Source organism: Papilio xuthus, unplaced genomic scaffold (assembly GCF_000836235.2).
Source record: "Papilio xuthus unplaced genomic scaffold, Pxut_1.1 DF827679.1, whole genome shotgun sequence".
NCBI lineage: Eukaryota > Metazoa > Arthropoda > Insecta > Lepidoptera > Papilionidae > Papilio > Papilio xuthus.
The window spans coordinates 2,931,114-2,955,407 of record NW_013530970.1 but is presented as its reverse complement, the minus strand read 5'-3'; the positions used below and the strand labels follow the sequence as shown (position 1 = coordinate 2,955,407).

Genomic DNA, 24,294 nt, shown 5'->3' with positions numbered 1-24,294 from the left:
ACTATCGTTCCTTAATATCAATCAAGCTAAAACTCTAATCATAATTATATCAGGCCACAATAAATTGCTCGGCGACTCCATTAAAAAAAAATTAATACGAAATGACCGATGTAATATTTATTTCAGAATTCCATGCAGTCAAAACTGGATTAGCACCAACAACTTTTCATTACCCTATTATATCGCTTTAGTATAAAATATATAAAAAGTATATTTTCTAAATATATTCGTATAACAACATATCCATTCAAATATCTAACATAGTTTTTTGGACTATACAATTTAGATAGATATTTACAATACCAAATAAGTTATTGGTTTAAGAAAAAAGAATTTTTGATAATTTGTGACGATGAAGTTTCATTGATAAAACGCGTGCAGTCAAAGAACTTCCTAGAAACTTTTATATGTAGGTTTAAAAATATATGCAAGCACGTATCTGTTCGAATGTTTTCTACCATGAATACATATTTTTGACGAAACAAAACACATATAGTTTGCTATCTTTTCTTCGAAGGTGGGCATTAAATCGTTTATCCGTCAATCGTTAATTAACGAAGTTAATAATGTGCTTAACGGATTAACTTTTAAGTTAACTTCACAAAGTGTTACAAATATAACTTATTTTCAACATAGAGAATGAGTGGGACGAGAAAATGTTTTTATAAACGTGTGCAGCAATGAAAACTCACCGTGAAATTGACAGTAAAATTTTTCTTTAAAAATTTATAACATAGCCAGCCAAACATTTACTATTTATGATTTAATTCTAAAAATTAACAAATCATCAATCAATATCAAGACTTTTAAAGCTGCTCGTAAAGCTGGCAAACATTCCCTTACTTGGCTTCTTAATTCTCTTCTTTTCATCAACCTTAAAGATCTCCGACTCTATCAACCATTCTCTATAGTTCTCTTCCATATTCCTTCTCTGTTCTTCATGTAATTGCTTCACCGGGGGAGCTGGGCCACCATAGTCTTCTGGCAAAAGTTCTTTATCAACAATCGCTTCTGGTCCTTCAGAAGTAAAGTTAAGAAGGTCTAGAAGATTGGAATGTATCAATGGTTTTATAAGATACATCACTTGGTTGATGAAAGACACAGTATGCACCACGTGGATCTTCTTCAATCGACAAGGATGAGCACTCTGGAAATTGTTAAGATGATAGTTAATATTCTCGTTTGAATTACATCTTGTATGAAATTCTTAAGAGTTATAAACGTCTAAATAACATAATAGTCAAGCTGATTTATGGTGCGTAAAATAAAAATCAAAAGATTATGGAAAACTTAAAATAAAAATAACTGAAGTAGAGAAAGTGAATCTACAAAAAGACGTCGCTCACACATACCTGAATGTAATGCATGAAAGCCCTCAAAGCGGGTAACGTGACTCTCGTTAGGTGTCCTAGATTGCAGCCCTTCATATCGAAGATCACTACGTAGCCTTCCGACAGCCGATCCTCGGACAACTTCACATCGTTAAACATGCAGAACACTCGCACCGCGTCCGCGAAATTCAACTTGCTGTAGTCTAGGTCTGATAACCGATACAGAAGGACGTGGTAACCTTCCTCCGTCTGCTTTGGTAGAGCCACCATATGCCTAGAATGTAAAACATTGAATATTTAATTATTTTAAGAGTAAAATACCAATTGTCATAGTAATGATGAAGTTTAAGAGACCACCTATGTAAGTGAAATAAGTTTTAAGAAAAGCTAAATAACACCGCATTTCTTGTGGATTATTATGTGCCTTGTAATCTAATCCTTCAACTCATTTGATTTATTAAAATTAAATATGTTTATGCACTTGACTATTATGATATAAAAGTTGTTTTTAAAAGGATTCCTGATGTAAAAAACTTTTTGAATGCTTTGATATTTAAAAAACATTTGATAATTTATTTCTTAATTTTAAATGTATGTAGATATTATCATTACACGTTCTAAGGAGTTAAAATGTTTAAAATAATACCGGTAGATATTATAAACAAACGAGACAGTATCTATTATAATAATAACAATGAGAAATTTAGTCACACGAAAATTCCCAAAACAAACATATTTTAGAAACAATAAAAATCACAAGGTAAAAATAATTTAATTTGTATTTTTAAGGTTTCTTTGGTATTGTAAACTAAAAATGGTAAAAAATATAATTCCCACTAGAACAAAGCACAGTGATTATGAATGCATGGAAAATCGAAATACTGATAAAGTTGACTGACTGTCGCACTCAGAGACGTTCAATGGAGAATTAGTATACCATAGAAGAGAGTGAAAGAGAAAGTCAATTTACAATAACACGAGTGCGTCAGAGACCTAAGTACCTAGCAGTATACTTTATACATTTAATTTTACCAGCTAATACACCAGTAATAGTACAGAAGCTATGCGTCCATTGATCGAATCTGCAGCAGTCGCACAATCTGGCAAACTTCCAAACGGCGTTAATACTCCCGTAGTAATAAAAACTATGTGGTGCGGCTGCATTATTCAACGCTTATTAATTTCGCTAACTTATAAAAAAGAAAAACGCACTAAGCATTCTTAAATAAAAAATAAGAATAAAGCAATTCAAAGTAAGAAATGAATGTAAAAGTGCACGGAAAAGTATGGGCTTTGAAAACATATTGGAACTAAATGTACATACAGAAGGCATAAATGGATCAAATATTTCAATTCATGATCAGTCAAATTATGTCTCTTTAACCCGACTGATTTAGGGAGGGTTTATGAAGGTTTGATTTATTTATAAAGATATAGGTTTTTATGTATGTCATTGTTTGTGACCGCCGGAAGCCTAAATGACTGGACTGACTGACTGATTTTGACGATCGATATTCCATTCGATTCGAATTCATCCCACGAGTGTCATAATTAGTTTTTTTGTTTTTAGTAACAAATTATGTTATTACACATAACATAACTTACGTGATATCCAGAATGGTTTTGTTCTTTGGCGATAGCGGATCCCGATTGCTGAAGAGGTCTGGTGTATTGTTGCGCAGCGTGAAGTAGCATTCAATTGTGTCTTTTGTCTCTTTCACTTTGAAGTAATTTGAGTGGAGAAACAATAACACGTACTCATCGGATATGTACGGCAAATGAGGTTGACTCTTCATCCTGGAATAAATACAAAAAAATAACCAAATAAGCAATAATAAACTATATTATCTTATCTATAACCTAATTATAATATGAACTTTAAACCTTATAATTAGCACAATTGTTTGGTTTTTACCGAGTTCCCACCGTCTTATCGTTTAAACAAAATCATTTTGCCCAAATAAAGACAGAAGTCTCAGTTTCCCATGCCCATAATATTGACTATATTTTATCATACTTCATACTAATATTATAAATGCGAATGTTTATGGATGTTTGCTTGAAGGTATCTTCAGAACGGCTGTCCGGATCTCGATTAAATTTGGCATACACATAGAACATAGTCTCGAAGGACACAGACTAATAATTATGTTTTTTTTTATTCCGCGCGAACGGAGTCTCGAGCGTCAGCTATAAATGTTATTTTACCTGTTCATTTTATAATCACTTTGTTGTAATTTACTAAAGCAAAATAATTGCTCATGTAACCGGTTGGTTACTGAGTTTTACCTGTTAGATAATAATCAATAAAACTTGATATATTCAAAGTTATATTCATACAAATTCTTTTACGTGTGCGAAAATACCACTCAGTAATACAATGCAATATACCTTTGTATTTAGTTACAATCGAATACTTCTAGAGTTTACAATAGACAGTTCAAATATGCAATTAAACTCAATATTTTAATGTTAAGGTCATAGAAGACAATTGTACAGCCCTACTCATAAATTGAACATTTCGCTGACAGCATTATATTGTGTAAGAGCGAACGTGTCCGATACGGAGAAAGTGACCGCGCTATGGAATGCCAATCGAAACCTCTGAATGTTATGTGCTCTGTGCACATGTGCTGTAGTTTCCGTTCCCGCGCAAATTTATCCTGGCTATCGGAAAAATATTACACAGATAGAACAAACAATCGTATTTAATTTCATTTTAGTAATTTATTAAGTATTTTAATTAAATAAATAACTTTTAAATAGCTTGTACTCCCAGATCACTTATTTCACAGACCCTTAACCACTAAAGACGATTAATATAAATTATTAATGTAACTAAATTTGCCTAAAGACAAAAGCTAAACCTGTAGTCATTATCCGATAAATCTGAACGTCAAACGTAATATACTTTTTTCACAGAATATTTAAAAATGTAGACATGTAAAAAATCAAGTATTATGTCTTTGAAAAAACGATAAGATGTAAGTATTCATGGAGTCGAAGGTTAAACTTTAGTGACTTCAACTATAATTATCACACAACATAACTATTAGTTGCAATGGTAACTACCACATGCATAGTCTTTATGGTCTATAATAAACATTTAAGGCAGTTAACCTATGGTTTTATTGTGGTTTACTCTTGAAACTGTACTAAAGACAAATTTCCCTTCCATTGATGACGAACACATCTTTTATTTTAATTATTATTTTAGTTAACATTCAAAGGATATTAGGTTACAATTTATAGTACCAGACTTTATTTGACAATAGCTGTCGCCTACGACTCCGTGTACGGAATTAAAAAAATATAATTTAACCTATATGTACCAGACATTCTATATGTATGCCAAATTTCATCGATATCCGTACAGCCATTTTGGAGATAGCTTTAAACAAACATCCATCCATCCATTTATCTAAACATTCGCAATTATAATATTAGTATGAAGTAAGATGGGTGGCAGAAGCAAACGTGACATTGTTCCCGGCATAGGAACTTATTTAAGAAAAAAAAAATTATCTTACCACTCCTTGATTTGCTGTATTTCTTCGTCGCGCCCTTCTACTATAGGCTTCAGTCCATTGAGGAAAGGATGTGAGTATTTTGTCGCCGCCATTTTTGCGCACCAGCGCTCTCTACAATCTAAAACATAAAAGAAATATAATATTTAATTAATTTATCATCTAACTCTGACCTGCCTACTGGGATATAGTCATTCATTTTACTTAAGAAATATAATTATTAAATCTCATAATTCGGAGTGAGTCTCCGATAGAGAGCTAATCAAATTGCAGTTAGCAAACTCGATTTATGTTGCAGTAGTAACGGCAGATAATGTATACTTAATATTATAAAGGGAAAAGATTTGTTTGTTTGTTTGTATTAAATGGTCTCTGAAACCGATTTGAAAAGTTATTTCACTATTGCATTACACTGTCCCGGATACAATAAGCAAATTTTTTTAAATTTCGCGCAAATGAAGTCGCTAGCAAATCATAATCGTATTATAAATCGTATAAAAAGTCAGTAAACTTTTGTGAAAGAATAAATTTTATCGCATAAATTCCTACATGAGAAAATATTTACAAATTAATTTGCAATTAACTTAAAAATGTAAGTGGTTAATTGCTGTGATGAAACCACATAACGTAGACGGACAATGATCTTAAATGTTACTCTAAGCAAATTATTCAGTATACGTAAGAAAAGGTCTTACATGTTTCTATGAAAAAACTCTTATAGTTTACGTTCAATGGTGTTAAAAATACAGAATTATTACCAAGACCAAAATGCTCCAGTTTTACTCGAATATATTATAAATAATTATAGAAAAAAAAAAATTATCGATTGGTAAATCATATCTTTTCTCGCAATAAATAGCATCATGTAAATTGAAAAATCGTACGAACGATGACAGGTACAAGCAACTAGTTTATTAAAATGGAGGACATTATATGACGCAATAGAAACATTAATAAATCTATTAGAGGTCACTGGATCAATTTAGCTATTATTTTTTATACAATAATGAGGCAAAAGATTTTATAGATATATTTATTTTTATTGTACATTGCATAGAAGGACATTATATTATAAAATAGTACAAAAAGACATGTAAACTGACAAACAGAATAGTACAAATAAAAAATATCTGAGACCTCTACCATACGATCTATTTTTAGTCGTTATGCTTCTACTGTAAGAAAAAAATAGCGCTGTTTAAAAATTAATATTGTTAGTACACAAAAACTCCGAGTTTGTACATAATGTAATGTGTAATGTAACACATTCACCGAAGCGCGACAACATGTTTGCTTTATTCACGTAACACGGAACACTTTCTTCCAACAATCGCTTGCTAATTACTCCGAAATACCGATACGCTCCACATAACTTATTAATATTAACAAACACGTTAACCTATTTGTGAATTAAATATGTTACTAATAACCTTATTTAAATAGGTTAAACTTTTGATTACAATTGGTTTCATTGTTAAAATATACGCATTTTTTATGCGTTCTTGACACTTTTTTGTTAAACAATACAATAAATTATTCCAGTTTTTGGAGGTTCATAAACGATAAATGACAAAATACAGACGAGAATTGATGTATGCCAATCGGTTCAGTAGTTCAAAATCAAACAGACGTCAAAATTCAGTCGAATATAAATACAATTGCTGTACTTTGAATTAGTTTTCTCTACAACTATAATAAGTATAATTTAGTGCATATTTTTCTCCGTGAAAATGTATTTAATATTTAGATTCTCAGGTATCAAAACGAAATTCATGTCTAGTTCATAGTTTACCCATTAAAAGCAAATCTTTTAGGTACTTTACTTTAATAAGGTAACTTTAAATTAACACGACAGACGATTACTGCAGAAAAATAAATATAAAAAAGTAATTGGTGTCGTAATTTCCCCTGGCCGCGTGGCTGGTAACACCACAGCTTCACTTTCTATACTAGAAAGTACCTCTCGAACAGAGAACGCTCGCTCGATGCAGAGATGCATATACCAAAAGAAAATGACTGATGTACTATACTATATGCGTAATGCTTATAATACTAAGAATAATCATCCTTCAATATAGTACAAGAGTCAATTATAAAAGACTTGAGAATAGTTTAGTTTTTATCCTTTGAGTAACATCCGTTAATACTTATTCACTAGGTAGCATTAATTTTTTTTTGAGGTTAATTACGATCCCCCAATATAACTGGGACTAAGAAACAAACATAAATAAATGACAGGTCTGTCACTCTTTCGATCACATCACCACTCATATCAGATAGGATCGTGGTAAAAATGTTCTTTCTTATTTAAGAAAGTTTGCAATTAAAATAGCATAATCGTGCCTCTTCTTTTCTCAATAATAAGAAACAAGCAGTCCCACTAATTACTAAACGGGTACTGGCCAACAATGGCATAAGCAAATGGGTCACCGATTAATGCATCTGAAAAAAAAATCATCGCAAAGATATCTACAGCACTCGATAAAGCTTTAACTTATGCAACTTATCGTTGTCTCTGTTTTTTGAAAAGAAAATGAACGGGATAGCTACATGTCATGCCAGTGAAAATCCAGTTTAACAATACAACATGTTTTGTATGTCATAGACACTACATGCGTGTACCGACAATATCTGATGTCAATTATTATCTCAGAGTCAGTAGGTTAAGGTTAATTGGAGTTAATATAGGACAAAAGCGCTCTGTAAACAAATCGAAACAGACGACAATCCGTGAACTGTAATGAACGATGTACCTTGTGTAAAATGTGAGAAGAAAGAGTGAAAAGATTTTAATTAATGTTTCGAATATAAACATAGATTAATAAAGACACACACACATCAATGTGAAACATAAAACCATTTTAGTAAAAACTTACTAAGGTAAATAAATATTTATATGCTTGAATAATGGTGTGATAAAACTAATAGTGGCGTTAACACTTGAAGTATTAAGTTACTGCTTCGTACGCAATAATTAATTTTAGATATATTCAGGTCATTGTCGATACTAATTTATTAATAATATTATTTTAATAATGTTATAAATATGACAGTTTGTATGGATGTTTGTTACTAAGTATTTCTGATATCGTATACGGATCTCGCCGAAATTTGGCATTAGATTTAAAACATCTGGATGAACACGTAAGCTACTAATAAAGTATTTTTTTTTAATTCAGCGGCGTCGATGTCGCGGGCGACAGCTAGTCATTTATATATTAAAATCCTATAATGCAATTCAGCTTGATTCAATATACTGACATACTTATTTTTATATTATACCTATATTTTCTACGTATATCTCTGAACTAGAAATTATCTATGGCATAGGCGTGAATAAGCCTACTTGTAAAATAAAGGTCACAATCATATAACACGAGTTGGGCCGAACCTACATAGGCTTTCCTTTTTTAATTATACTTTACACTAGCTGCAGCCCGCGATTCCGTCTAGGCCGTCGGAGGCCTAATTTAGTCCTCTTTCCATTCACATCCTTTTTTTTATAAGGAAAGGATGGGACGTGGAAGTGGACTTTCCGGATGAGAGGATGCATGAAACGGGAATATATTTTCTTTCTGTGCATCCTCTCCTCTGGTGATTAAAGGTAGGCAACACATATGCAATTGCGTATCTCTATGGGCAACGGTCATTTCGCTATTTCAGCGATTTCAGGTGGCCGTGTTTGACACCTTATGATAAAAAAAGTATTGTCGCATGGCGTGACCGCGGCTTATCACGTAACTGATAACGTATAAATGCTAACTACGTTATGATTATGTTCACGCGTACAATTTCTTATTCCTTTTCATTCATATGTACTTACATCGTTTTAGACATTATTAATTAGAATCCTTTGGCGCGAATGGCACGCTTTCATTACAAAGTCGTGTCAGAATGAATAGTGAGGGGACACAAACGTCGACATTTTAGTAAGACTAGTGTTGCGCCAGTACACTGGTACAGTGTCGGTTTTACTTCCTAACAGTACATAGTTAATTTTCTTTGTTGTTTTTGAATCTACTGTCTCTAGACCCACCTTCGTACGTATAGCAAAACCAATTTCATATTTCACTATATTGTGCTACAGTATTTTCGAAAATCTTTAACAAGTAATCAAAGTCAAAGCCTTAAAAAATGATACCGAAATGGACGAAAACCGTAGTTTTATACTAATGAAAAAAAAGAAAGTTTAAATGTTCAAAGTTCCTTATTAACAAAATTCAAAAACTTTTCGCTAATAATATTGTAATAATATACAAATATCGTTGCGAAAAACTGCAAGTAACACGCGAAAAAAATCCGACCCAAATCGAAACTAGTTGAATAATAAAGGAAATGTTTAATTTAAAAAAGAAATATTCGAATGTTTTCGATGGACACGCATCGAGACTGGTTGAGTAAATAATTCGTGCGGACGCAGCGCACGGCATCTAAGATTACGTAATGAATTTATGATTAATTTCTTACGGAATGTAGTCATTATACAAAGCTTAGTTACATTCATACATTATACAAGTCATGAAAAACTCGAAAGTGAAATTTCCTTTATTGCTGTTAACCAATTGAAACTAAATATGTTTGCTTGTAATGCGTCACTGCGCCAGTGGCGTTAGTGTTAAGCACCGGACTTTTAATTTACAGCTCCAGATTGAATCCTAGGTATATTATGATTTTCAATTTTTTAATTTCAAATTCACATTTATCCGACGTTCTTATGGTGAAGTTAAACATCGTGAGGCAACCTACACATATCTGCGAAGAAATTCAAAGACATGTGTGAAGTCAATCAATTCGTATTGTGTCACCGTGGTTACCTAAGGCTTATTGTCCCCTAATATAGAGTAGGTTTGACGGCAACTGGCTCGTTTTAAGGTTTAGATGCATTGATTAAATTTTAAATTTTAGTTTTTCATACGTAATGAACAAAAAGGGTTAACGCACCGTTCATAGGGTGAAAATTTAGAGTAAAAAAGACTAAATCGAAAGTTTAAAAGGTTAACACAATTAAACATAAAAGAAAATTCCGGAAAATTTCTTTTCAACATACATCGGCAAATAAACCAGCCATTAATAACTTTCTGTTAAGCTATATTTTTATTCTGTATTTTTTATAATGTGCCATCATTATTTATGTAAACTTAACTTCCAATATTTACTTTGTTAGCTAATTGTTCAAATAAACTAACTCTCACATTCCACGCTTGTAGTTTTTAGCTTTCTAATTCATTGATACGAAATATACCCAAAAAATATAAAAACAGTTAATTCCGCGCCCTCAAATGAACTTCGACGTTCTTCAAAAACCAGTTTACAATTCATACCTGTTATTTATTGCTCTTATATTGTACGTGATGATATTTTAATATTAGATGCCATTATAGATTTTAGAATGTTTGATATTTTACAAGTCAGAGTTGGCGACAGACAGACGGCCAGCCATAAAAATTAAGCCAAAGTATCAAATAAAGTTTATAAAACCTTGTGCGCGGATCCCACTTCAGTTAGGTAAGGACAGGGTAATGATGATGAGATTTGAAAAACTATTCTACCTTTATATATAAGAATAGTTTTTATTCGATTTTTACCTTTAATGTCTTTAGTTTGACAGAACTGTGTCTCATGATTATTGTAGGCGGTACTTAGTTTTAGTTTCAAATAGATGTGATACTTAGGTACCTTTAAAATCACAAATGTGGAGGAGAATAGCCTAACCATTTCTATCTTATAATTAGTATTTTGGGTTATATATAAAAATCTTAACAAAAATCAAAGTATTCCTGTAACTTAAAAAAATATATTTTTTGCTTATTATCGTGTTGGCTTTTGAAAGCAATTTTAACTTAACCTAACAAGATATTCAATGTAATTTGATTCCTTAAAAAAACAACACGCAGCAAAAAAAATACAGATTTAAAAATTTAAATTTGCTTGTTACTGCTATTTAAAGTAGACGATAAACGTAAAGGGTGTATTTAAAATATGTTATTGTAATAAATCTAATTTTTTTTAGTTTTTTAATACAATTTTTAATCATGGAAGAAATAGTATTCGCAAAACTTTTGCAAAGTTTACACCTTTCTATATCAACATAACCTAACGGTAATATTTTATTTGCCAACAAGCAACATAAGAAGAATTCTGTTAACCGCATAACTAATCATAGAAAAATATATTTATGCTCACTTGAATTATATTCCTTTTTGTTGAAGACAAATCAAATTCCAAAAAGCGATATAAGTAACGTACACACACGTTATTAAAGCGACGTCTACACTCACTGACACACAAACGCCGACTGGCTGAATGAATCCACAACCTTGTACAACTTAAAGCCGGAATAAAAAAAAAGTATGAACTTTCTAAATTCGAATTCGCTGATCCGACAACAGGTGGACGGTGGACCAGACAGTCGGTCGCGAGTACGGAACTAATACTGAAAGCAAAAATTGCCTGTCGACTTTATAGAAAACGTTAAGTAATAAATTATTTGTTATTGTTTTTATAGACCTATATTCTTCCTGATCAGTATTGAATATACAAGACATAAGTAAAGTAAACTTATATGTAATATAATAATATAAGTGATCAATGATGCTAAAGGCTTTAAAAAACTACGATTATAAAGACAGAACTAGGAATCGAATTCAGATACCAGCTTGATCTGGCAAAGTAGCGATCTTTGCAGCGATTTTTTGAAGAGACAGGCAGAAAAAACACACTATTGCCTACTTCTTGGCTGGGAATACTATAATTCAAATTAGATTTATATTTTATTACACACTATTGATAGTTATTCAAAAATATATCGTTAAATCTAATAGTTACAAAACAATATTGCCAATGAAAACAATAAAATATTGTGCGCTAATAAAAGTTGAATAGTTTATGGTTATTGTTATTGGTTACACTTTGTTAAGGATGATATAAATCGATTTTATACGGTAGCAATGTTCTTTTTCTGGTTAACTATATTTTTAACAATATTACATACTTTTTATGTAAAATGTTCTATACCAAATTTAAGCGTTAACGAACGTAAGTAATTAATTTTTCAATTAAGAAAAAAATATATTTAAAGAATTATTAGTTAATAAGACATATTAAAAATCATTCAGTTCATAAAACAACCATAGTTTAATCAAGAATCCTTCCAAACCATTCAATTAACTTCATAAGAGAACGTCATTTATTCTATGTTGACCGACATTTGTAGCATTTTCTTAAACTTTGCTACCTTATATTGTAATATTATCTATTGTATGTTCACCAGTCGACAAAAAATTGATACAAAAAAAACGTCAAGACACTTTGGATATGTGTCGTATCTTCAACGAGGAAACAGCTCGTTTGGAACAATATAATAGCGCTAAAAAACTAAAAACAAATGAAGATCATTCAAAACAACACGTCAGATCCAAGAGGAACGTAGAATCTCTCAATCCAACTGTAAAAGTTGAAGATATACGACGTGTCGAAGGCATTGTAGACAAACTGTACGACGATATGGATGGTAACGGAAAAGTCACGTACAGACAAAGGCGGTTTGACAGTCCCACTACTGGCAAGGTAAAATATTATAAAGGTACACCAAATAATTCACTTTATATCATAAATCGAAAATATTTAATCACTACGCTTAAAGGTATATACAACTACCAAGACCTTTAAACATTTAGGGCAGGGGGTGGCTAGTCGATAGCCCAGGGGACTGAACTAAAAGGGACGACATAGGTCTGCGAATTACACAGTGTGGCATAACCCTGTTAATCCCTCCAAATGCGTGCTGAAATGGGGGCGCCGTACAAATCCCGCCCAGGGCACTAGTAGAGCTAAAACCCTTACAGCAGATATAAATCTTGAATTTCGAACATGTTATGACAAAAACACACTGTTCTGATTCAAATGTTACTCATCACGTCAATGGTAGAATGTAGTTACTTTTAATTTATAAAAACTAGACATTGGCCAGACTTATATTGAATATACAATCTAATTACGAATGAAAAATCCGTTCAACAATAACCTTGAACACATATCGATTAGACATTATCATTGGTAAAGTTTTTAATGTTAAAGTTTTTAAAAGTACACAGTATCACATTCACTATCGTTCTAAGTATGTTTGACGGTCACTAAGCAGTTCCCGGAAACACCTAAAGAGAGATGGTCAAAAAGAGTTGCGACCCTCAAGAATGAAAACATTATGTGCAGTGGGAGAGAAAAGGAAAACCGGTAGTGTAGACTTCTCAAACTAAATCTACACTAAGGATCTCCCATTGAAAATTCTGACTTTACGTTAGACTCTAAATGATGAATATCTGAATGATAGATAAAAATGTCAAAGGTTTTCTCTTACAGTCTTTATTGAACACGACTGCCAGACGATTTAATTTTGCACCAGCCGAGCTTTTGGGGCCACCCTCTAAACAAGACGGTCCGACAAATCATGATGAAGCTGAGAAGATGCCATGGCATAAAAAGTGGAAGCAAGGAATTGTACCATATTTTATCGATCCTAATACTTACGGTGGGTATAAATCATATAAATATTTTTACTAGTATTACAAAGAGAAAATATTTGTATTTTTGTATGTAACCATCAAACTCAAAAACTACTGGACCGATTTCCAAAATTCTCGTACCATTAGAAAGCTAAATTTGCGCGCGCGGACGAAGTCCCGATTGAAAGCTAGTGTTGCAAAAGATAAACAATTTGACCTTATTTGTTCATGTATTTGTAGTACATGTTTACTCGACATATTAACTTATGTACTAAGTGTCCTCACAAAAGATAGGAAAATTCTTTATGATTTACTCATCTTCTGTATTTTCCTGTTTATATTATAGTTAATATTTCCAGATTCCCAATTATCCGAAACGATTATCAAAGCGTTTGATTACTTCGAGAAAGCGTCATGCATACGACTGCAGCGTCTCCGTGAGAGACCAACGGACAAACTGTCGCTACAGAATGTTGAGTGGTTGTATATTAGTAACCCGTATGGTATTAAACAATGCGTTCACAGTAATGAGCGTAAAGTGAATAGCGGAGTTCAGGTGAATAGGTTTTTTTTAAATAATTTATAAAAAAATAAAGACATGGTCCAGATTAAACAGACTTTGTTGCTGTGTCGTATTCAATTGAATTTATGTTGACGGTTCAATGTATTTATTGGCTTTAAAATAAATGGAAGAACTGATTTACGGTATACGAATAAGCCAGTCTTTAAGATTGAGCGATTAAATTACTTAGCTTTTCAATTTCTTTGAACTGAAAGCTCCAGAAACTTCCTATTGCTTTAGATAGCAGATTATGGTTTAAATCTAAGGAATCGATTGACTTCTTATATTTTACAGATGGTAGTTTTCGGTTACGATTGTTTATCACTTGGGGAAATAGTACATGAAGTGATGCATATCCTGGGATATTCTCACGAGCACACAAGGCCGGATAGAGATCAGTACATTACTATTATGTGGGATAATATTAAGCCAGGTAAAGATATGAAAAGGAAATTCGCCGTGAAATAATACTTGATTATTAGACTTAGCTTGCCCTCCAATTATTGATATTCTTAATGCTACAGGTTATAAGAAATATTTTACAACACGAGCTGACGACCCTCTGTTGACTCTTTCCTACGATTATGCTAGTGTTCTTCATTACCCCTCCCGAGCATTCTCAAGAAATGGACAAGCAACAGTTGTTACTAACGTAAAATTATTGTTCCTTTTACTACATATTTGATTTTTTATTTCATAACTAGGTGTCACCCGCGACTTCGTCCGGTCGGAATAAAAAAAAAACTAGTAGCCTATTTGTTCTTCCAGACTATGATATTCTATATGTATGCCAAATTTCATCGAGATCCGTTCAGCTGTTCTGGAGATACTTTAAATCAAAGATCCATCCATCCTACCAACATGAGACCCACATCGTTGAGTATTGGAAAATTTGAATCAAATGTAATTATCAACTCATATTCTTAGAAAGTAAATTAATATTTAACAGTTGTATATTACAGAGTAATATAAAAATCGGTCAACGTGACGGACTTAGCGAAACTGATATTGAAAAAATTGGTATGGTATACGGTCACGAATGTGTTGAAAGAAATCGACAATATCTTCTGAAAACTTGTCCAAGCGTAGTAAAAGTTAGTGGTCAATCAAAAACAGCAACGCAAGATGAAATTGAAAAATACTTCGAAGACAGACTGTGGCCGTATGGAATAATTCATTACAAAATGAGAGATAAACTAGAATTCTGTAAGTACCACAATCCAAAAAATATGTGTATTGGTCATAAGAACTTTGACTAACGATTAATTTAAATGAATTACTTTGTTTTGTAGCTGCCGAAGAGAGAGAAAATATCAAAGCTGTTATTCGTCATATAGAAAAAGAAACATGCATACAATTCCGGGAACTTCAAGATAATGATGAGCCTAAACAAACGACGGCAGCAAATCAAAATGATATAGATAATGGAAACAATAATACAAGCCCTATAATGTACAGTTTCAGACCTACACCTGAAATAAGTGATAACGAAATTAAAGACAATGATGAAACAACAACAAAACCAATAAGCACCAAAGTGGAAGACAAAGAAGATTTAAGTACATAGTTTATTAAACTTACAATGGAAGTGTTCCATATATCCATCTTCCTAACGTGAGAAATTCTTACAGCTTCAACAACACAACCTAGCGATGTAGTGATTGAAATAAGTACTCTGCCTACATCTCGACGACATGCAGCAAATCTTTTGATATTATCACGATCATCTGAACCTGGTTGTCATTGCCCATCACCTGGGAGGCCAAACGGCAATAAAGTATTTATAAACATTTACTTATTGCAAATATCAATAATGTTTATTACGCTAAAGTTACACAAATATTTGTGGAACATTACTGCACAGTTATCAAGGTGTTAATGCAAAACAGATTAATGTCTCTGGATTGTTACTTTATACTTAAATATTAAACTGAGTGAATGCTTTTAGTTTTACTTGGGAAAATTTGCAGGATTTGAAAATCAACGCGGACTGTTTTAATTCAGTTAACGAACTTCTTCATTTGTTCGTCCACGTGCTAGGCCTGGATCACCAGCACAATATGCACGACCGAGACTCATTCATACACATTGTCTGGAGTAATCTGACTGAAGGTAAATTTAAAACTTTTGAATATACATATCTTCTAGTACGCCTGATTACACATAGGATTCCCCAATGTGTAAGTTAAATAAAATTAACTCAAATCAAAAGTCACTAAACCAATGACCATATGAAAACTCTTTTTAGAAATAGAACAAGAAATGCAGCAAAAGCTACCTCCTGCCGCCGCGGCGGGTTTCCCCTACGACTATCTCAGCGTAATGCATTACCCTTGGCTGCACATCAAAAATGGTGTCACAAGTATTATGTATCCCATTTGGGTATGTATAAATTAAACTCTTTAGAAACCATCAGTATAGACTGCAATTCAAATTAGTAGCGCTTTAACACTTACTGTAACGGTTTTAGGTCTATAGGCGTACTTAGTGAGATTTCTAAAGCTCCCTCTTTCCTACCACGCCTTTGATATGAATATGAATATGTAATTCAATTAAACTTTAAATTACAGAATGATGGTTGGTCAATGGGACATTGGCAAGGACTGAGTGCAACAGATGTTCGAAAATTAAATCTTATATACGCTGCACAATGCTCTCAACGTAAGGAATACGAAAACGGGAGTGATGATGATAACAGATAAAAATGTTTATCGCAATTTATTCTTCCCTTATAACTTAACAAAAAATAGAATAAACGCCAATTCATGATTGCATTATCCTTTTAAATACTTTTTACTTCTAATAACAAAATGGAAAAGATTTGATTTAAATCTTACTAATATTACAAATGCTTATGTTATGATGGATGGATCGATGTTTGTAAGAAGATATCTATATAAATTTGGTATAGATGTAGAGCATAGACTGGAAGAACACATAGGCTATTATTATCTTTTATTCCGCGCAGACGGAGTCGCAGTCGATAGTTAATGGTAAATAAATAAAACAACGTATTAATTACATTAAAATTATTTTTCACTCGACCTGAACACTGTTTCTTCACCAGTTCTTTACTCTTTTATATTCACCTCCAAGTTTTTCGGTTGTATTTTCAAAAACATGTAGACTAAGTGTATCATTATTTTTAGTAGTTAAGCTATCGTCGGGATTATTTTCTTCTTCTTCTTCTTTACTATTTTGGTCGTTATTTTCAATGCTATTAGTATTATTTCCACTAACATTACTGTCGTCTTCACTTAAAGCTTGACCTTCAGATGGTATATGTATTTTTTCCTTATTCATATCTTCATATAGGACCTTTTTACAAATATCTAACAAATCGTCAACGTTACGTTTATTACATTCATGACCAAAACGCAATTTGAGTTTCATTTTGTCCAACTGTGATAAACTATCCGAAGGTGTTATTACTAATCCAGCTATCTGTAAATAAAATAATGCATGCAAGATATTTTATTCCTTGCTTTGATTTAATTCTGTAATTAAGTAAATAATGGCAGGTCAAATTTCATAGATGGCGCCCATATTGATATTTGATTTTTGTGGAAATTTAAAATACAGTGAAGTGATATTGTTAAGTAAGGATAGCTAAGCGAATTTACAAGTTTAAGCGTAAATTGTTATTTGTCTAGGGCTGAAGGTTTGCATTGGAATCTGGTATACATATGTCTGATCAAGTCTATATAGACTTGATCAGTCCCTTGTCTAGTCGTGGGTGTAGATTTTATCCGTCATATAATAAAATGTATCGGCAGAGGAGCTTTTTTATAAAATATGGAAGTAAACGAGCAGCGGGAACATCCTGGTTTTCATCCACGCTGTTGGACATCTGCAATACCAAAGGAACCGCAGATGCATTAGGCTTTGAGAAGGTAATACGCTCGCTTCTTGGAAAACCTTTACACTTAGATTTAAAAAATAATGAACTAAAAAGTTCTTAATCATAACATTGCTATTTAAAATTCTTACCAAAGGCGCGATAGTTGCTTGACCGTTGGTGCTAAATGCTCTATCATGGAAGTGCATTACACTCATTGGGTCGTATTCGATCATATTTTTTGACATCTTAGCACGAGGTTGAATTTTGAAAAGATGTTGGTACGCTATAAAGAACACAAAAAGTTTTCTTAACCACAATATTAACGAGTTAGAAATTACACAAAACTTTTTCATTAGTACCTTAATCACTATGTTCAACATTTCGGGATCGAATCGAGCTACATGAGCTATATGACCCATGTTACCCACAATTTTTAAAAGAAATGCCAGCTTAGCCATGATACAGACGAAAAAAAGACTCAACATTAATTTTTTTTAAAAATATAATTACTATCGGGGAATCTCACAATGTGGTATTCCATCTTAAAAGCGACAATCGTTTGAACGTTTCACAAGCATTGAGACTAACGACGCGAAAACATTAAGCAATAAGAAGGCAGTTTTTAAATGTGTCTGACCGAAAAGCTGTCGAGCGGATTTAACGACAAATTCTTTGATACTATTATGCCGTAATTTGTGGAACTCATTGCTACCTAATGATTATTTTGTAAGAAGGGGCGCAGTTCGCCTCGTTGCGAGGAACAAGCCAATTTTTTAAGTGGAACACCGCGAAGAGCCCTTGCTGTACATAATCCCACATTCAAAAGCCACAATAAATTCAATTATATCTGAGCGTACGTCTGTCTTACAAAGATTGATAAATAATTTTAATTAACTTAGTTACCCGGCTGAATATTGCTCCACAATATTCTTATATACTGATCTCTCTGAGGATGTGACACCTCGTCTTTGAAACCAACGCCGTGCAAGAGCGTATGTAATATCTGTTGCTCAGAAAGGCAATCCAGTCCTAGAACTAAAACCTATACAAAAATACAAATAAAAGATTTTTTTACTCTTGCTTGAATTAAAGTTGCTAGTAGAGAGCAGTAGTACCCGTAGTTCGATTTGGCACGTCTAAAGCAAAGGTACTCTTTTGCCCAACGTGACAAGTCAAAATCCGGGTGTTGCCATAATTTCTTACCAGTTCACCATTTCCTTTATTTAGTGGTTCGTGCATACAGTGCCGTTGCAAGCGTGGGTTAGAAATATGTAACCACGATCCATTCCTGTTCGGTGTGCCAATGATTGGTATGAATTTGATACACGAAACACTCTCCAACAAATTCATTGTCATGCGAAGTCGCATGGCTATCCCATGATCTGATAATATGAAAAAAACAGTTTTATTCATTATTTTATAATTATTTTATTTTACTGATATTTAATATCCATTCCAAATTAGCTTGAAGCTTGAGCTGGAATAAGGCAACAACAGATGACTGGTGGGAATCAAACCCACAACCGCAGGATCTGCTGTACCCCTGACCATTAGGCCATCGACGCTTAGTTTATTACGTATTGTTTGTACGGGAAACTATGTAGTAAATAGTAAACTAAGTATGCAGGGTAGAAATAAGTACATAATCACCATAACTCTTGGAATCGAAATAATATGATATTATTCCATTGGGCCACGTGACTTCATTTTTCTCCTTTTCAGCATTTATTGAATTTGATTTTAAACAAGAAACAAAAACGTATATGCCAATAAAAAAAAATAATAATGTTCGCCTTACGCCCATTTTGTTTTACATAACATTGAAATAAACGAGTAAGCAAATCGATCAAATATGCAAAGATGGAAATCTATGTATTTTATTTTAATGTTATTACTTTGGTATTTTTAAAACTGTTTAGTAGTTAAAGTTTATTTATTTGGAAAAGAGATTGACACACGTATAAATAATAATACTGGTGTGTGTTACACGATAATATGTAATTTGAAGATGATAAATTGATCAAAATTAATAACATATAATTAGAAAAGTAGAAAAAAATTATCGTTTACAGGGAGTGTAAATATTCTTCAATTTAGAATTTCTTGAAAAAATCTTGTATTATAATTTGTTTACAGATCACAAGAAAAACAAAAAACCGAACACTATCGAATTGTCTTTACAATTTTTTATGGCTACTGAATTTCTCTCTATTATTACAATTACCCACTACCTCACGAACTCGAGATTGTAATACTTTTTTTTCCTTGTAAATGTAACAGAAAACGTAGCGCATTAATTTCAACCAATCAACAAGACCCACGGTTAGTGACATCGACGAATAAGAAAGCTTCAACGAAAACATTCCGTTTTACTACAATTTATCATTGTTTAAAATTATGATTTTTGCCATGAAATCAAAACGAAACAAAAGTAAAACACGGTTTTTATTTCATTATTATTGTGCTATTGAGTATTGCAAATTTTGCAGTCGAGTTGAGTTTGTGGTGCACAAAATTAAGGACTAACATTTTAACAATTTATAAAAGACCCAAGAAACTGAACGACAAATTAAGTTTTCATTCTTTGGAATGGAAAACAAAACATGCTTACGCCGGTGTCAATAAAACCGCGTCCTGTTATTGTCGGCTGATAATTTGAAACTGAATTTCATTAAGTATACTCGTTTGTGATAAGGAGAATACTGTTATATTCTAGAAAAAATTTTCTTGGGTTTCAGATCTCGAAAATGAAGCAGTGTTTATTATTTATATGGGCAATTTTCTCTGCAACCCTTGTTACTGAAGCTACAGCCGCTAGTGGTTCTGTTGAATTGGATGAGTATTCTTTTCATAAAGTTATCAATAAATTTGAAGCTTCCCTAGTAAAATTTGATGTAGCATTCCCCTATGGAGATAAACACGATGCATTCGTGGCGCTCGCTAAGGACTCTAAAGATGTTGAGGATCTTTTAGTGGCCGAAGTTGGAGTGAAAGATTATGGGGAAAAAGATAACGAAGAGCTCGCTAAGAAGTATGGTGCTACTAAGGACAATTTCCCGATAGTAAAGCTATTTGTTAAAGGCAAGAGTGAACCTATTCTATTTGACGACTCTAAGGGTTTCTCAGCCGACGAGCTGCGTCGCTTCGTCCGAGAAAAAACTGGGCTGTACTTGAGTTTACCTGGCTGTGTTAAGGAACTTGATAAGCTTGCTTCGAAATTCATGCAAGCTGGTAAGGACAAAAAGAAAGAAATATTAAAAGAGACAAAAGATGCTTTAGAGAAAATTCCAGAAAAGGTAAATGTTATGTTCAAGTTACAACTGTGGAATTACACATACACATTGTTGAAAAAATTACTTTAATATTTTTTTGTAATTTCTTTTAGGATGCAGTTGCTGGTAAAATCTACAAACTGATAATGGAAAAAAGTTTAGATAAGGGCGATGAATTTACTAAATTAGAAAATGAAAGAGTTAAGAAACTTTTAAGTGGTAAATTGTCTGAAGAAAAGAAGAAGGAATTGGGCATCAGACTTAACATTCTGCAATCTTTCCAACTGCTAGATAAGCAAAAATCTGTTGTGAAAGATGACTTGTGATTTTAGAAATACATTTGTTAGGCTATGCTGCTACTCGATTATTTCATCCTTTACTTGATCATACATTTTATGTATCATAGTATTTATGAATATTGAAAGAGATTTTAAAATGTTCACTGCCAACTACTCATCTAGTGATTTCACTTTGATAGAAAGAATTTATTGTTTTCCAACTTCAATTTTTAATATCAAAAAGGAGTATGATTAACTGTTGGTTAAATAATTGAAAAGTGGCATAGCAACAAAATTACCAAATTAAAAAAAAATGTTTAATGATCAGAGTGCTATTTATATGAAATGTGTTTTGTTTGTGCAGATTCATTCCATCCATTTATATTTTAATTTTATACACTATTTTAGGATAATTAAATGTACCAAAGGAAGTAAATGATTTATTTTATGACTAGTTTTGGGACTTGCATTTAAATTGAAACTATTTTGTGCTGTTGGCACTATGATGCAATGCTTATTGTTCTGTATGAAGGGTTCCAACACAAAATAAAATATGAAAAAAAGACATTTATTTCTATTATTTATTATGATATAAAACCACAAATAAAGTCTATTACAAAAGTATAGTATCTATATTTAAAGGTAATATTTTTATGATGTAACATTATGTTCTTGAGTCTCATTTAGCAAACTGAATTGAAAAATTTCAATGTACAATACAATACACAGATGCAATACCGTAATAGATCTGGTTTAGTCAAAGTGGAAGATATAGAAAAAAAATCAAATTCCTTAAAATAAAAACTCAAAGTTGTGCAGAAAAATAAAGTATGACATACTTATGACCAAATTATATAAAACAAATTGGTTTAGAATACATTATTGAACTTGTTGAAGGCCAATATTGATCCAACAAATTCAATAATAGGGAATGATTTGTTATAATTCCTATGGATAGAATGTTTTGAAAAATTAAGGCTTATTTTGCTCAATGTTATCACCAAAATCCACAAACTACCATTCTAATCACTTATCAAGTAAAAAAATAAGATTCTTGAAAAGTAAATGCAAAGACTTAATTTTCATAAAAAGAACCCAAAGAATAAAACCTATTTCAAGCAAGTCCAGATATCTGATTAAAACATATTCGTAGAATAGGATTTAAAATATGAAATTTAATATTATTTTAAAAGCAATCAATATTAATAACTCATCAACAGTAACAAGCAAAATCAAATTTATTACAAATCCACATGATATGCTATACTAACACTTATGTGTAATTATAAATGCACACTTAAAATAAGACATATGAACAATTATCAAATCCATTTTCTCGGGAATATTCCACAAACTATTTTCGATGCTGTCATTGTCACAGTTCTTGTCACAACTAATAAAAAATATTCATCAACATGTCAAAATGTTTGTAACAAATACACTTTTGTAATTTATTTCCTATGTTAAGTATGTCAACTTTAAAATTATTGGAATAAGAAGTTCATCAAAGTTATTCAACTTTTTCACCATCAACTTTAAGTTCCTTCAACTTTAGTACTACACCATCTTTTAAATCTAGATTTTCACTCTTGCTGTCTTCCTCAGGTGATCTATCCACAATCTTAGGTTCTGGAGTGTTGGTGTCTTCACTTCTTGTGATACTACTTTCATCATCGGAAGATTGATCTTGAGTGTACAAGCTGCATTTTGTCCTGACTATTTCTTGAGCCTCAGCAAATTTTGCCTTCCATAGCTCAGCATCTATAAAATTATATCATAAATTTGAAATATAATATAACAGTAGAGCATACATACAGATTTGTCTTTTTTTTTATTTGAGGTATAAAACATGCCAATAAATTAAATTCAATAGATAACACCTGAGAGAAGTAATTAGTAACCAAAATTAAATAATCAATTAGAAACTAACATCAACTGCACATTGTCAAATACTTACTCTGTGGATTTCCAAATTTTATTGCAAGCAACTCCTGTTTACAAGTTTCATCCGCATAATCAGCAAATACAGACCAGTTGAAAGCCTTATCAGATCCACAGTGTACATTCATCCTAATATCAGGTGTTATAAAGTGGTTAGCACACACTTTGTGTGTTTTGTCCCGTCTCATAACAACTCGGACAGTGTTATTAGATCTGTGCCTCAATAATTTTATATCTCCAGTGCCTCGTTCCTAAAAAGTATAAAGATATTAATTGTCACACCATAATTACATAGTGTAGACAAAAAAATAAGCGATTTTTAATATTTTGAATTAAACCAAAACTCATTGACAACCTAAATATGTGTTCTGGACAAAAGCTGTTATGATAATAATAAAATAAAAATTTACTATCTGTACCTTCCATTCGTGGTCACCAGTATCATATCTGTACAACCTCGCTCGTATCTTGACCAGCTCCTCTTCATCTTCCTCATTAGTATTAATGTCCACGAGAGGTAAAGATACAATTGGATCGAAGTGAGGGTCATGTTCTGGCGTCTCTGCTTCACCGGCCTCACTCTCGCTGTTGCGCCGCACGCTTTCTTCTTTCTGAACATAACAACAAATGTTAAAATTTAAATTTACATGTCAATTCTATATCTTTAGTACATTAAAAAGCAAATGTGAATTTACCAGCGAAGACATTGCAAAGCCACAAAGGAAAATTGTTTACTTTCTTTTTCTAATGCTTTTCAAAAATACAAATGTACAAAAGAAACAAACTTGGGTTAAGTTAACGAAGCACAGATTATTAAAAAAGCAATTAGCTTCAGTCTGTTTCTTGGGAATTGAAAAATTATCATAAATTATAAGCGTTAAGATTTAAAGAATCATAAGAATACTGATTTAGAATCAATTTGGGAAAGGAATTAACCGTTTAATATAGAATAGGCGTAATAACATAATTTTTGTAAGGTGGAAAAGAAAACATGTGGCTGAAAACCTTATAGCCTTTGCCTTATAAACCTTGACCTTAATA

General features: G+C 32.2%; 5 protein-coding genes across 5 annotated transcripts; 2 read left to right on the top strand and 3 right to left on the bottom strand.

Moving 5' to 3' along the window:
- Positions 1 to 510: 510 nt before the first annotated feature.
- On the bottom strand, positions 511 to 11,256 carry LOC106118020 (uncharacterized). Its single transcript, XM_013312576.1, has 5 exons — positions 11,042 to 11,256; positions 4,862 to 4,979; positions 2,937 to 3,128; positions 1,353 to 1,605; positions 511 to 1,147 (listed from the first exon to the last, which is right to left on the bottom strand). The coding sequence occupies exons 2-5, from the start codon at positions 4,951 to 4,953 to the stop codon at positions 788 to 790; spliced, it is 897 nt and encodes a 298-aa protein (XP_013168030.1). The 5' UTR covers positions 4,954 to 4,979; positions 11,042 to 11,256; the 3' UTR covers positions 511 to 787.
- Positions 11,257 to 11,758: 502 nt separating this feature from the next.
- Positions 11,759 to 16,677, top strand: LOC106118019 (uncharacterized). The gene is made up of 12 exons (XM_013312575.1): positions 11,759 to 11,893; positions 12,129 to 12,424; positions 13,217 to 13,385; positions 13,719 to 13,915; positions 14,216 to 14,354; positions 14,446 to 14,573; positions 14,884 to 15,127; positions 15,214 to 15,480; positions 15,553 to 15,698; positions 15,892 to 16,033; positions 16,170 to 16,303; positions 16,492 to 16,677. Exons 1-12 carry the CDS (start codon positions 11,806 to 11,808, stop codon positions 16,621 to 16,623), a joined length of 2,082 nt encoding a protein of 693 aa, XP_013168029.1. The 5' UTR covers positions 11,759 to 11,805; the 3' UTR covers positions 16,624 to 16,677.
- A 224-nt stretch (positions 16,678 to 16,901) lies between these two features.
- LOC106117730 (zinc metalloproteinase nas-15) lies at positions 16,902 to 19,626 on the bottom strand. The gene is made up of 5 exons (XM_013312143.1): positions 19,413 to 19,626; positions 18,966 to 19,144; positions 18,666 to 18,804; positions 17,912 to 18,045; positions 16,902 to 17,365 (listed from the first exon to the last, which is right to left on the bottom strand). The coding sequence occupies exons 1-5, from the start codon at positions 19,564 to 19,566 to the stop codon at positions 16,982 to 16,984; spliced, it is 990 nt and encodes a 329-aa protein (XP_013167597.1). The 5' UTR covers positions 19,567 to 19,626; the 3' UTR covers positions 16,902 to 16,981.
- A 724-nt stretch (positions 19,627 to 20,350) lies between these two features.
- Positions 20,351 to 21,593, top strand: wbl (endoplasmic reticulum protein 29-like protein wbl). The gene is made up of 2 exons (XM_013312024.1): positions 20,351 to 21,058; positions 21,148 to 21,593. Exons 1-2 carry the CDS (start codon positions 20,510 to 20,512, stop codon positions 21,358 to 21,360), a joined length of 762 nt encoding a protein of 253 aa, XP_013167478.1. The 5' UTR covers positions 20,351 to 20,509; the 3' UTR covers positions 21,361 to 21,593.
- A 915-nt stretch (positions 21,594 to 22,508) lies between these two features.
- On the bottom strand, positions 22,509 to 24,067 carry LOC106117620 (ran-specific GTPase-activating protein). Its single transcript, XM_013311998.1, has 4 exons — positions 23,949 to 24,067; positions 23,673 to 23,864; positions 23,270 to 23,504; positions 22,509 to 23,073 (listed from the first exon to the last, which is right to left on the bottom strand). Exons 1-4 carry the CDS (start codon positions 23,958 to 23,960, stop codon positions 22,823 to 22,825), a joined length of 690 nt encoding a protein of 229 aa, XP_013167452.1. The 5' UTR covers positions 23,961 to 24,067; the 3' UTR covers positions 22,509 to 22,822.
- Between the last annotated feature and the right edge of the window lie 227 nt (positions 24,068 to 24,294).